The sequence below is a fragment of the Nannobrachium achirus genome (genome assembly GCF_963921795.1).
Source record: "Nannobrachium achirus genome assembly, chromosome: 17".
NCBI lineage: Eukaryota > Metazoa > Chordata > Actinopteri > Myctophiformes > Myctophidae > Nannobrachium > Nannobrachium achirus.
In genome coordinates, this window is record NC_137824.1 from 26,086,529 (window position 1) to 26,100,580 (window position 14,052).

Genomic DNA, 14,052 nt, shown 5'->3' on the forward strand with positions numbered 1-14,052 from the left:
AATCTGCATCTAGCTTAAGGCCACAGACCCGTTGGGAAATGAGTTTGGGGCGACTTTGAAAGAGGGCGAGTTTTCTGGTATTCCCCAAAACAGTGCCTGTAGCTTACTTACTTACCTTAGCAGTCTATAGGAAGAAGTCAATGTTTCAGGGCAATTAATGCAGGTATACATTCTGAGTTCACTGAAGGCAAACACTGAAGCTCGCTGGTGATGAGCATCGGGGAAATCTCGCTTTTGCGAACGCCCATCATTTCGACCGGAGGGTTAGCGACTCACTCCACGGAGGTTAAGTTTAGGGTGAGGGTTAGAGTCGGGTGTCGAAAAGATGAGATGTAGTAACTTCTCCATCTAGCATGGCCCTGGTCATACTTTAGGCCACTGTTTCCCAAACAGTGGGTCGGGACCCACATATGGGTCACAGACCATTTTTTATGGGTACCATAAAAAGCAAAGACCAGTTTAAAAGACAAAGGACGATAAAATAATAAAAGCAATACAACCAAAAATAAGAAATAAAGCCAACTCATACTGTGAAAGCAAAGGACTACAGAAGACAGGATTTAAAAACGGGTACCGTAGGGGTCAGTCTAACATGATTTTAGGCCAACCTGTTCCAGGGTTTGGGGCTACAAATGCAAAGGCAGTATTCTTAACCATGACTTTTGGACAACCAATAAAAACTGGTCCATGGACCAGAGTGACCTTGGTGGGAGGTACTGTATGGTTGTTAAAGGCCAGAGAGATGGGTTGCCTGGAATCCAGACTGATTTGCTCCATTCAGCGTAAAAAAGAAAAGCTGAACGGAGCAAATCATCCTGGATTCAAGGCTACATTAAAGTCAGGTCAAGATAAAAGCATGTACACTGTATGTTTTTTCATACTAATTAAATGATAAACAATGACTTGACCTTAGATAAGAACCTTTAGAAAAGACGCTTCTTAAATAAGATGCCAGTTTGTTTATTTAAGATTAGGTCTGGGAAAGTGGATTCAAATATTGCTATATCCGATATGGAACAAATGGCTGACTTATGTAATTCAGATAAACTGTTATATGTTCATGACATTCAGTAGCTGCAGACTGAAGGCTGTATGACAAAAAAAAAGTCTAGCAAAAGTTGTGTACGACTGTATGTATATTTTCATGCACTCTATCAAGTTTATAGAACTTATATTGTGTAATACTGAAAGATTTGTTTGTCTCTTTGAACTCGATCTAAGTGCCAATGGGGGAGCCAGGGACGTGCTGGCCATTGGGAAAAGTGGGACAACTCCCGAACGGCCAGTTCATTCCCGGCCGGTCCAGGCCTTCGTTCCATTTTGGGGGCTGGGCGGCCAACAAAGTAAATCGTCACTGTCGGGCACAAAAGTAGTGAAAACAGCAGATCTACAAGCACACAACGCCTCGCGGTTTTCACTAGTTTAAATAATTTTTAAAATTATAAATATTCAAAACAAACGGTTCTGGACATATAAGGTTTCCACCCGACAACGACGAAATATAACAAAAAAAAAGGGCCTCTCCAACTCTTTTTCCCGGGCTGAATCAGGGGCCCAGCACGTCCCTGGGGGGAGCGGTATATCTAGGATTGGCCCTCGGCTAACCCTTGTATGAAGCTCCAGGCAGTGTCAGCGGCACTTGATTTGTGCTCACAGGGCATAGGGGGGAATAATTTAGTAAATCAGTGAATAAAGAATAAAGTTAAAATTTGAATTAAAGTCAATGAAGAAAATTAAAGGCCCACTTCACCTCTGGGACAACCAGATCTTATTTTATTGTTGTTTGGGACATGATCAACACAATCAACACACAAGTTATTTTTTTTTAGTTCAATCTGTGTTTTGAGATATTTTAGTATGACATTTAGCATGACTAGTGATGCATTTTGCGCCATATGATGCAGCATGATGTAAACTAGAATGATGATCAATAAAATAAGATCTGGTTGTCCCAGAGGTGAAGTGGGCCTTTAATTCACAAATAACTGTAGGCCTATATAAATTAAACTATATAACGTATCTCTTGGCTAAATGGAATGAATCTATTTCCTATGAATCTGGTCGATTTGACCCAAGTGCGTGCCACCAAAACTGTGGAAGGAGTAGTGCGAGTAAATGATCCCATGTTCTGTTTCTACATTAATAAATATAAAACAAATCTAAATTCCATGAATATAAAAATAAATAGTGCTGCGTTGTGTGCTTGTATATCTGCTATTTTCACTATAGTTTGGGTCCCGAGCAAACGTCTAATCTCTATTTTAGTCTTGACCTGAAAAGTTTGGGAACCACTGCCATAACCGCTAGATGCTTAGGAAGGGTTAAATGCTGATGGCACATTTCACGGTGTATGCCGAAATCAAAGTGACAAGTTCAGCAAAGGAGTGTAGACCAAATTATTATTAACTACAAGTGTAATCAAATGTTAGAAGTGTAGATAAATTGCTTGTGTAACCTTTTTGGACACTTGGAGGACCTTCAGTTCATTAAAAATGATCTATAGACAGACAGCCATACTCCTTTTCGAATAGAGAGGGAGGTATAACGAGTTCAAGGTCTCTTCTTAGATATGGAGAGAAAACAGTGTATTGTTTAAGGCGTGTGAAACGCCTGCCTACATATCTTTCACTCTCCACATGGATTTAGGCCTACTGTATATGTGTGTATATATTATTCCATTAAATATTAAAGATAGAGAAAACTGATCCAGCATAGCCATTTAGACTGGAAACCCCTATACGTAACTAAACTTTTCAATCCAGGAAACCCTTTGGGGTTATTGTTGCTATGTACCGTATAGTAACATAGGTCTACATCTTTTGTGATTTTTTAATATATATTTGAAGTTTTTCAGAAAAAGGTCAGGATTTATTAATCGGCCTCAGGTCTAAAAGGGTTAAGACGTTAACTATGAAAACGGTCACAAATCAAGGTCCTCATTGAGACGTTTTTTGGCTGCATCACAACTGAGCTTGTAGCTCTGCTATTTAAAATATTTATAGTTTTTTGAAAATATCTGGAAAATCTTAGAATGTATAGGGGAAATGTCTAAATTTCAATGCAGCAATGCATGGATTTTAAAAGAAAATGTACTTTGTAATTTTTACTTTCGAAGTATTTGTAAAATATTAATACTTTAGTATTTTTAAAAGCAAGTACCAGTACTTAACTGTAGGACAAATTTGATTGAGTACCTTTCACTTGTAAGTGAGTGAAGTGTTTGGCCCTGTTTGGCCTAGCTCAGACCTACTCTGGAGTGGATACTTTTTAGTACCACTTTTACTTTCACACCACTCTACCCAGGTCCTTATAGTGGAAAACCTGGCACAGTGGGCGGTGTGGAGTGGTGTGGTCTCAATGCCTTTTATTGTTTTGTACAACTACTTGTCATTGTATTGTTTGGTTGTGTGTAATTCATTGTGGTCAAAATGTGGTATTATCATTTCACAGTTTTTCACGTTGTCCACCATGGATGGAAAAATAAAAAGCCCTTGTGAAATATCAGTTGGAGCGTAAATGTATTCTGCCTGGAATAAGACTGTTTAGGAGTTATAACAATATTGTATCTTAGCCCCAGGTAAGATGCAGTGTGTACACTACGTTTAAGGTACAGTGACATTATGTTCTGAGGCTGCGAGGTCAATCTACTGCTGTCCCTGTTAATGTCAACCCACTGTTGATCTGGGGAGGGTGAAAACTACAACACAATAGACAATGGTGTTAGAATCTTAGCAATGTGTAGTGGCAACGAAAGACTGTCACTTGGCTTAATGCAGTGTGTCAGACCGTGTTTTGCTGGGTAAAGTAACGTTTTGTACTTGGGAGTCTGATAAGGTTCCGTTGTGGGAGGAGAACTGGTCCTTGAGAGACCTGGGTGCAAACATGCGCTACACTGCACAACAGCAATAGAAATGGAGAGAGACGGTGTGCGTACGCTTGTGAGAGAGAGTGAGAGAGCAAGAGAGGGAGAGAGATAATCATATCGTAATTACATAGTCGCTGAGTAGGTATCCTATCTCCAGAAAGCCAAAATGGTCGACAACTTGTATATCTATATATAGGATATGGCCTAAAAAAACTATCAACACAACAAAAGTTGGGTGCGTTACAAGGTCACAAATCATTAGCCGTTAGGCACCCTTACACAGGGTGGTTACTGGAACACACTCTGCGCCTTGAGATATCTTATCTATTCTTTTCAGGCAGGTCACACAGGGACAAGATGGACTTCAACGTTCCAGGGTTGATTGTAATGATATTATTCTACTTGTTGGTGCTTGGAACCGGTATCTGGGCCTCTGGAAAGTCCAAACGAGTGGAGAGGAGTTCCCCAGGAAATCAAACAGAGGTACTACTCTTGGCAGGTCGGAGAATCAACGTGTTAGTGGGTATCTTCACTATGACAGGTAAGTGCTAATTCAAAGTGTGCACATTTTGGATCAGTTATAGGATCTATGGATTAAAATGTATTTACTGTCCATTAGGATTTATTTTAAGTTCAGTTCCTTTTTTTAACAACAGTGTAGGTAACAATACTCAAATGCGATGAACAGTTTTTTTATGGGTCAACTGAACAGAATTACAAGTGATCATATGTCAGAGCTGGTTTTTGCAATGGGAGCTAGCAATGTGCATTTGCAGAGACTTCAGAGGTGTGTGTGTGTGTGTGTGTGTGTGTGTGTGTGTGTGTGTGTGTGTGTGTGTGTGTGTGTGTGTGTGTGAGTGTGTGTGTGTGTGTGTCCTACAGCTACATTTGTTGGAGGTGGCTTCATTGTCGGAATAACAGAGGCAACGTACAACCCTACTATGGGACTGATTTGGAGTGTTATGCCGTTAACTGGAGCCCTGTCATTTATTATTGGTAAGCTGTAAATGGTTTGATATCATGTTGCAGGTTCACTGAACCCACTATGTCTCTACTGTATATGGGGTGTTCGATATATCAAGAACAGCTAGAACCAAACAATGTACTGTGCATGCTTTTGTCATAATAATAGTTCATGATAGTCAATGCATACAAATCCCTCTCTCTTTACTTCTAAAGGTGGACTGTTCTTTGTCGAGCCAATGAGAAGACAAATGTATGTAACCATGATGGACCCATTTCAAATCAAGTATGGGAAAGTAATAAGTGGAATATTATCTTTCGCTTCACTTATATCCGATATTATCTGGGTGACTGGAACTCTCATAGGCTTAGGTAAGTGACAATAGTCAACCTTGAAAAGGGTTTCATTATCACATATTTGAAAATGTTAAAGAAATAATTGAAATGCTACAAATTGTTTAATTTTAAGTAGCCTAATGGACATTTTAGTTAATATATGGTGACTGCTCTGGAGTCGGAGTACTCATGGTGTTGGTGGTAAACTCAGTCTGATATACTAATTGTGTGAGCATTGTTTTTGTGAGCATGTTATACATTTCCCAATAATGATGACTAAACCAGGGAATCTGGTACGCTTCACCTTCTTGAGATTCAAACACCCTTTTTTCTGTGAAATGTCTTCACCCCCAACTTCCAAGTATATTATTACAACATTGACACGTCATCATTATGATTATGCATATTAAATGTATGCATGTGTGTACATGTGTTCTGTGTTCCTTTTGTAGGTGCAACCATGAAAGTGATTCTAGATTTACCCTATGCTGTCTGCATCCTCATCTCTGCTGCAGTGGCCATCATCTACACACTGATGGGAGGCTTCTACTCTGTAGCATACACAGACATCATACAACTCATTCTCATATTCATCAGCATGGTGAGCGCCTGTATTGTGTTCACCGACAAATTAAAACTTTGATTTAATCAATAGTGTTGCTTTAATTATTAAAGCAACACTAAAATGTCCTTGGTATTCAATTCATCAACATATAAAATGGCAAGAAAAAACATTCAATATCATTGCAAGTATAAAACAATATATGTACAGAGTAGGGGGAAAAGGTGGGGGTGGTGAATGATCACTTCTCGCCTGTGATAACTGCCTCTGGCCTCCTGAAAGGTGAATTTTCAGGGCAGTTTTTGAAGGAGGCCAGCGAGCTAAATGTTTAAGGGAAGATGTCAAGGAATTGCACACTCGGGGTTAAATTCTTATGAATGTGAACGTCCTGGTGTTGAGCCGATAACCACTGTGGCCATGACATTGTGCTTATTTGCTGTGTTTAATCAGAATAGTGACCTGGTCCTTGACTTAAGGAAATTAATTGGATGTATGGTTGCCATGAAGGTATGGGCATGCCAGAATAGTGCTTGACCATGAAATGCATAACCCAGTAGGGATTGTTTCTAAAAACTTGGATCATATATGATAATATCTCTATGTCAATCCTTGTGTTTTATGTAGTGGCTGTGTGTTCCCTTCGTCATGATGAACCCTACATCGGTTGACATCACCAAGACTGCTCTCAATGCTACTTTCCAGGCCCCTTGGATTGGCAGTCTGAATGGAGAAACAGCATGGAGATGGATTGATAATTTCTTTTTGTTGGTAAAATTGTTGTGTCTATTTATGTATGAAGAATGTGTACCACATTCAAACATTAACAGGTATGTTTATTTGAATGTGGAATTTAATTTTGGAGAGCAAAGTTGATGGTGATGTTATGTGACGCAAGTTTTCAAAGTAAATAGTTTATGATATTTCTACTGTTCTTTCTAAAGACTTTTGGCAACCTGGGCTATCAAGTCTTCCACCAGAGGACGCTGTCTGCTCGCTCTGCAGCCACTGCCAAAATGACCTGCTTCTGTGCAGCTGTCCTCATCTGCATCTTTGGGATCCCCTCTGTGCTGATAGGAGCAGTAGCTGCATCAACAGGTATTAACATAATGTTAAAAGATAACAGATCACCATCTCCCCTCCATTCTCACCTTTTGAATTTTCAAACATTATATTTGTTGCCTATAATATAGAATAACATGTAAGTATGTAGGAGCCATGTGGCCTGAAACATCTCTTATTTCTGTAGCATGAGGAGGTACAAGTACATCTCCTGGCTATTTGTGCACCCCCTGGACATGACGCTAGCATGTCACAGGGACTTACCCCCAATCCAACCCGTGCCAAGCAGGAAGGCATTGGGTACCATTTTATAGTCTTTGGTATGACACAGCCAGGGATTAACCCCGAGCTCCCAATCTCAGGGCGGACACTCTAATCACAAGGCCACTGAGCTGTCTCCAGATTTTCTCTTTGACTTACTTGTTGACTACTACATCCCCATTGTATGCTCATACTCACCTAAAAGCCCTCGACAATGACTGAACACTTTGTCCAACATCCCATTTATCTGTGTGAATCTCAGACTGGAACCTGACCTTGTACGGTTCACCCTCTCCATATGAGCGTGGGGAGGCAGGCATGATTCTGCCCATCAGCCTGCAGTATCTGGTCCCTTCTTACATCTCCATTTTCGGCATCGGGGCTGTGGCAGCCGCTGTGATGTCTTCAGTTGACTCGGCTCTGCTCTCAGCCGCCGCCATCTTTGCCTCCAACATCTACAAGAACATCCTGAGGAGCCAGGTGAGGTGGAGAGAAGGAATACCAGAAGTGTCGCCGGAAAGAAACTCACCTAGGCTGATGGTTTATGCCTTTTGATTGATTGATTGATTGATTGATTGATTTTGTTTTGGATAGGAAAAGGTACAGTTTCTGAGTTTCATGACAGTACAGTTTACTGATTCAAACCCTGGTAAGGCAAGGCTTATTTGTTATTTTCCATTGAGATCCTTAATATCCTTATATACCTCTGTAAACTATGCTCAAACGGTTAAACCTAACCTTAACCTCAGTAAAACGGTGCCAAAACCTAACCCTATTCCTAATCTTAACCTCGGAAAGATAAGTGTAATCCTAAAGTTATTGTGGGTTCGCCTGAAAGGCGAGAACACTATGTTATCCTCATTATTTATATAGTGAGTTCCGCCGCAGACAGGTCAAAGGTGAAAACACTATGGTTTCATCATTATTTCCGCCACATATCGTGTTCCGTTAGCCAATGAGGCGCAATTGGTGGGAAAAATCTGGGAGTGGTGGCTGGAGTATTGGTTGAGCTTCACATGACAGCACGCTGCAGACTATAGTCACGAGCGAGCCCACACTGTTTCGTAGGAACAGTATTTCTAGTTTCTAACCTTATTCTCTGTAAAACAAATACAAGAATCCAAATCTCTGCCAGTTTCTTTCCGACGACTCTACAGGTTACAGAGAGAAGAGGGTGAGGAAATTAGAGAGAAGTCAAATCAAGGAAATGGGTTCTAATGAACCCATTTATACAGCCAATAGGATAACAAGCCATTTTAGCGAATAATACAAGATCGATTAAGCTATTTTTTATAATTGGTAGTTGCAGTATAAGTTGCAGTGGATCGATTGAACATTCTAAATGAGCCGAGAGGTGAGGATGAAGAGAGGGACACGTGAGCAGAGAGCACTTCCACCACTTGAACCCCAGCATCCATATTCTGGGGGCAATAATATGGATAGCCAAAGATAGCAGATCTTCAAGCTCGCAACGCGTTGTGAGCTTGTATAGCTCGACTATTTTTGGCAAAGAGATTCGGGGCCCTATTTTATAGCTCTTAATAAAAAAGCAGTCCAAGTACAGAGCCAACTTTGGTCCAGTTTACGAAGTCTAGAGAGTTAAAGTGGTGAACAAAGGCAGAGAGATGTGAACATTCTCGAGATGGGAAGGTGAACATCTTTCAGTTTCTGCCATCTGAATTCCCTTTTCCTCTCCCGTCCAGGCATCATCCAGAGAGCTCCAGTGGGTGATCCGTATCACCGTGGTAGTGGTGGGCGTGGCTGGTACTGCGCTCACCTTTCTAGACAACAGCATCATGGTGTTCTGGTTCCTGGGAGCAGACATCGCCTACAACATCCTCTTCCCTCAACTCGTCTGCGTCCTCTTCTTCAGCGTCTCCAATGCTTACGGTTCTGTTATGGGTTTGCTGGTAGGGGTGTCGCTGAGGTTGTTGTGCGGGGAGCCGTCGATTGGGTTGCCGGCTGTCCTTCACTTCCCGGGCTGTACTGTGGAGGATGGCGTGTACGTCCAGTGTGCTCCCATCAGGACAATCTCCATGCTGTCTGGCATCACTGCCACTTTGTCGTTCTCCTACCTGACTTCATTCCTCTTGAACAGAGGCTTGTTTCCAGAGAGGTGGGACGTATTCCAAGTGAAGGCCCAGCGGTTGCAGCAGATGTTGCATTTAACGACCAATATAGCTGAAGCAGACAAGTTGACAAACTGAATGACAAAGTCTGAAATCCAGAATGAATGTTGTATAATTGATTCTGAGAATCCAACTGTAAATACAATTAAATAAAGTTTTTCCTTTTGTCCTTGTCTTGATAATGTAATACTACTTTTGTCCTGTGTGTATTATGGTATACTTGTCGTCTTGTGTCGCCATATGCATGCATATGCATGTATATGGATATTTTCTGGTTTGTGTACACATACACAAACCAGAAAACATCAGCTTGCCTGGGGTTATTGCACTGTTTAGCATGTAGAGCAGGTGTCTTCAACACGGGGTCCGGGACCCCTATGGGGTCCTCCAAATCTTAGAGTGATAGAAATCTTTTTCCTACTTTTTTATATTAACGATTTGAACCTTAGCGTCCATATTCTGAGAACTTTAGCAAAATTAGCAGATCTACAAGCTCACAACGCCTCGCACTGCGGTCGGCTATTTCCGGCAAAGAGGTTTGGAGTAGAGGGGAAAAAGTCAGACTAAGTACAGAGTGAAAGGTCCCTAGTGGTTCCCAAACTTTTTAGACCGTGACCCAAAAGAGAAATTAGACGTTTACCTGGCACAAACCAGTGAAAACTGCAGATCTACAAGCTCACATGTATATCAGCTATTTTCACTACTTCTTCATTATTATTAGGGTATATGTATTTTTATGAAATTTCTTAGGTGTATTTGTTTGTTTGAAAGTTTATAAAATTCTTCAATTTGTTTTATTTCTAAAAAATAAAATGATATATTTCAAAAGATATTTCCATCTTTTGAAATATATATTTTATTTTTTGAAGGAAAAGAAAATTGGATTTATACTCTAGTCGTGAGACTCGTGAGTCGTGACCCATAAAGATTGGTCCCAACCCACTGGCATCAGGGATCTCCATATATGGGCATACAAGGGACAAGGACAGAATTCATTTGCAAGTGTGACTCGCGTCACTGCAACCACACTTGCAATAACAGAATTGCATCAGCATCTTTCTAATTTTATTAGCTGCTGTTCACCCTGCTGTGACACATCTAGGTCACTAGGCGGCAGTATAAACCATCAGGTTCAGACGTCTCAACTGAAGAAGACAACCAGGAACATCCGAATTCCTCAGGAATCAGTGTATGATCCAGAATCCTGATCAGTTGTGATCAACCCATCATGTTGTCAACGTGAACTACTACTTTGTAAAATTCACAGTTACCTGCAAGGTGAGTCTGTTATTGCGTTATATTGAAACCGTATCATCGACGTAAATGCAGCATGCATGCCCGGTTAGTTACAATAAGCAAACGGTTGTGTGCGAGTGTGAGTGAGGACACGAGTATTCTGTGGTCCATCATTCTGAAAGAGAATGATATTGTTTATGCATTTGGACTCATTGAACTGGCCTCTGGTTACAACCTTTAACCGTTTACTCGCTGAACAAAGCCCAAACAAGCTAACATGAGACATCATGCAGGTCCTGTGACCTGTCATGATTGTTTGTTCTCTGCAATGCATTCATATCCCCTGTGGTGTAAAGTAGCTAAGTACATTTACGTTAAGTACTCCTCACTAAAAAAAAAGTACGTTTTTAGGTATTTGTACTCAACTTGAGTATTTCCAATTTGATAATCGTTCAAGGGAAGACCCCCTTAATACTTTTAACCAACTGCGTTTGCGTCAAGTGTAGTGTAGTATTGAACTGCACTTAAAATAACGTTGGTGACCGAGGAAACAAAACGGTAATAAATATAACTTTAAAAGAAACCAGAGTTCCCTTTTGTTATTGATGATATCCTATGCAAAGTGTTTTATCTGTCTGTCTTTCAATATTATATCATGACATTTATGTAGGCCTATCTCATAACTTATATGAGATAAAGTACATGATAAACTCCTTTTAGTTGACCGTGTACCAGTGATTTGTCATGACACTGTACTTTTTCCTATGCAACCTTTTAATACATTCTTCAATCAATCAATAGCCATTAGCCACTGACCTTGTGACCTCAGAAGAATGAGACTTCATTATTCAAAGTGTAAATGAGCATCTTTGGAACTATTTTCTACAGAACATGTTTTCCCCACAACTAAATGATCTATCTATAGGTTCAGTTAGTCTAAACCATAATCTCATAGGAATCTGGTCCACAGCTGACAACATGGAAGGTCCAGAGGTGCTTGGGACAGCGGCAGCCAGCAGTTCTTGTGTGACAAAGATGAAGCCTAAACCCACCCGGGTCAAACCCGATGCCCTGCTACAAGAAGCAGCCCAGCTGAAAATGGAAGGAAACGCGTTCTACAAGGAGAAGAAGGTTCGCTCAGCCATCAGCCGTTACCACCGCGCTCTGCTGCTCCTCCGAGCCATCGATACCGACGTGACGATGAAAGTGAAAGGGTTTGGGCCGGAGGTGCCGGTTCTTTCACCTGAGCAAGAAGAGTTGCTGAGAAAAACACAAGTGGACTGCTACAACAACTTGGCAGGCATGTAGTAAATTAGTCATCTTGAATGCTTTCAGTGTTTGCTCTGAAATCCTAATTACTGTCAAGTAGAGGATTTCAATTTAACATGGGTAGAAAAATGCACCACATCAACGTGTTGGCCAAAATAACAATGCTGTCTTGTTGTGTATACTGTATGTGTAGCTAATGTGTGGGTTCAAGGGTCTTCAATATGTCTGTACATGGACAAATGTGTCCGTGGCAAGACTTGGTGTGTGGATTTTGTTTTTACACACCATTTATAATCTTATTTTGATCATGAGACCCAATTACTGCATGTCGGCCTCCGGATTTTCTTCAGAATATGTATGACACTTGATTTAGTGTGACAGTATGGCACAGTAGGAGTCCACTAGGACAGTGGTTCTCAAACATTTAAAGTACTGCCCCCAGTGCCCCATAACTCTGAGAGTGTACTGTACAAATGAGTACACTCTCAGAGTTATAGACTTGTAATGGCCATTTAGGCCATTACTTGTGTTTGTCCACTCATGTTTTATGTCCATGGCAAAAATGTAATTCCTGGTTGATTACATTTTTAGCTACTACTACTTTAATTTGCCATGACTCTGCTTTTCCTTCCCCTCTCTTATCTCAGCCTGTTTGCTCCAGAGACCAAGTGTTGACTATTCTCGTGTACAAGAGTATAGCCTGCGTGTCCTGCAGTGGCGGCCAGCAGATGTCAAAGCGCTCTACAGGGCTGGTGTGGCTACTCTGGAGTTAGGGGATGCACAGGCTGCTAAACAGTACCTCATCCAGGCCAGCAGGGGGCAGCCCAATGGTACGAAAGGACGTGACTCATTGCATTTTGTTTCTCCACAAGGATACTTGTGAGTTGTGAATGCAGGTCTCAAGAGTGTTATTGGTAGCTGATTGCCAATGACAATGTACAGTAGGTTGATGGGCACAACTTGACTCTACTTTCCGTCTGTTACAGATGCTAATGTGAGGAAACACTTGCAGAGGGTGGAGGAGAAGCTGAACCAGGACTTGCAGAAGGAGAAGGCAATGTATAAAGGCATGTTCTCCTCCAGCTCAAGGACAAGTTTGGCAGAAGGGGTCAACCAGAGCAATGGTACTGGAGAGGGAGTCTGCCAGCTGGAGATGGGGGTCTGCCAGCTAAATGTCGATAACAACAAGTAAAACAAGCCTCCCTCTCTGAGAGAGGGAGAGAAAGAGACTGTTTGACACAGTGAGCAGATCACACAAAACAAGCCTGAGATATTGTTTTTATGACTTGTCCCAGCTTGCTAAAGGCTAATTTATGCTTTAGCAAAGTGTTGTGCAACATGTCGCTAGACAGCTTGATGTAGTGGTATTTGAGCACCCTATTGGACACTTATAGATGAACTCTTGAGTGTTAAATTAAAATTTACAAAAAGGTTGAAAACCACTAGTACAAGGGGTGATTGGCGTAACCACTCAGTTGTGAGAATGTGATCCATCTGCCTTCTACAGACGGATACAGTGAGGGATGGGTTGATCAAACTGTATTAAGGTCCCAGGAATCTTTTCAACAAAAACATTGACATGAGTCACATTGAAGTTTTCTTTTCCTTCACATTTTGTGATTTAGTGACATGTCGCACACACTTCTTTTAAGCATAAGTTATTCTTAACGCCTTCCGACAGCTTTGAGGTGTGCATGGTGTTCGTTGCTGAGTTGAAGGAGGGTTACACTCAAAGGAGTTCTGGAGGATATTGGACGGCTATAGTGGAGAAGATGGTGCTGCTGAATTTGGCTCAGAAAGGGCATACAAGAGAGCTGGTTGCCTGGCAACAGGGCATAAAAGAAGATTTTATAAAGATGGAAATAAAGAAAAATCAATTGTCACGACATTACATGAATTGTCTGAAAAGACTGTTTAGTGCACTGTTCAAAGCCCTCTCATGCCTTCCAAAATTGATTGTATACGTTTGTGTGAATGTTCCTTTCATGTGCTCACTTAGTTGAAATAAATATTTTTTAAAGTTATGTCAATGCTTGGATGTCCTATTATAATTATTTGATTATAAATATAGCCCTGGGTTGCACATGACACTATTGGATAAAAGATACATTAAGCACAATAGACATTAAATGTTTCTTTTATTAATTATATGCCACATTTTTGTCTCATATCTTTTTAATATTACACATTGCAAAATCCTGAGCACTGTTTCAAGTTGGAGTATTTTCTTGATTTTGGCCGTTATTTGGCCATTATGATTGTACTTCGAAGGCAGTAATTTCATCAAAACAGGAAGCTCACATTCTCACAAAGCCATTGTCACTGAACAAAGTCACGGAGCAGCATGCAGAGAGGAGCGTGCACACACATAC

At 41.0% G+C, this 14,052-nt stretch overlaps 2 protein-coding genes across 3 annotated transcripts; both read left to right on the forward strand.

Moving 5' to 3' along the window:
- Positions 1-4,222: 4,222 nt before the first annotated feature.
- Positions 4,223-9,253, forward strand: LOC308302390 (high affinity choline transporter 1-like; the record flags this gene model as incomplete). Its single annotated transcript, XM_080746644.1, has 8 exons — positions 4,223-4,406; positions 4,748-4,861; positions 5,045-5,200; positions 5,617-5,765; positions 6,351-6,494; positions 6,668-6,821; positions 7,309-7,526; positions 8,750-9,253. 8 exons carry the CDS (start codon positions 4,223-4,225, stop codon positions 9,251-9,253), a joined length of 1,623 nt encoding a protein of 540 aa, XP_080602770.1.
- Positions 9,254-10,364: 1,111 nt separating this feature from the next.
- Positions 10,365-13,666, forward strand: ttc9c (tetratricopeptide repeat domain 9C). Of its 2 annotated transcripts, none has more exons than XM_080746131.1 (4): positions 10,365-10,453; positions 11,382-11,711; positions 12,328-12,510; positions 12,667-13,666. In XM_080746131.1, the coding sequence occupies exons 2-4, from the start codon at positions 11,390-11,392 to the stop codon at positions 12,870-12,872; spliced, it is 711 nt and encodes a 236-aa protein (XP_080602257.1). In that variant the 5' UTR covers positions 10,365-10,453; positions 11,382-11,389; the 3' UTR covers positions 12,873-13,666. The 2 variants fall into 2 exon arrangements, with proteins under 2 accessions (XP_080602257.1, XP_080602256.1); XM_080746130.1 differs by having other exon boundaries at positions 10,372-10,453; positions 11,367-11,711.
- Positions 13,667-14,052: the final 386 nt, after the last annotated feature.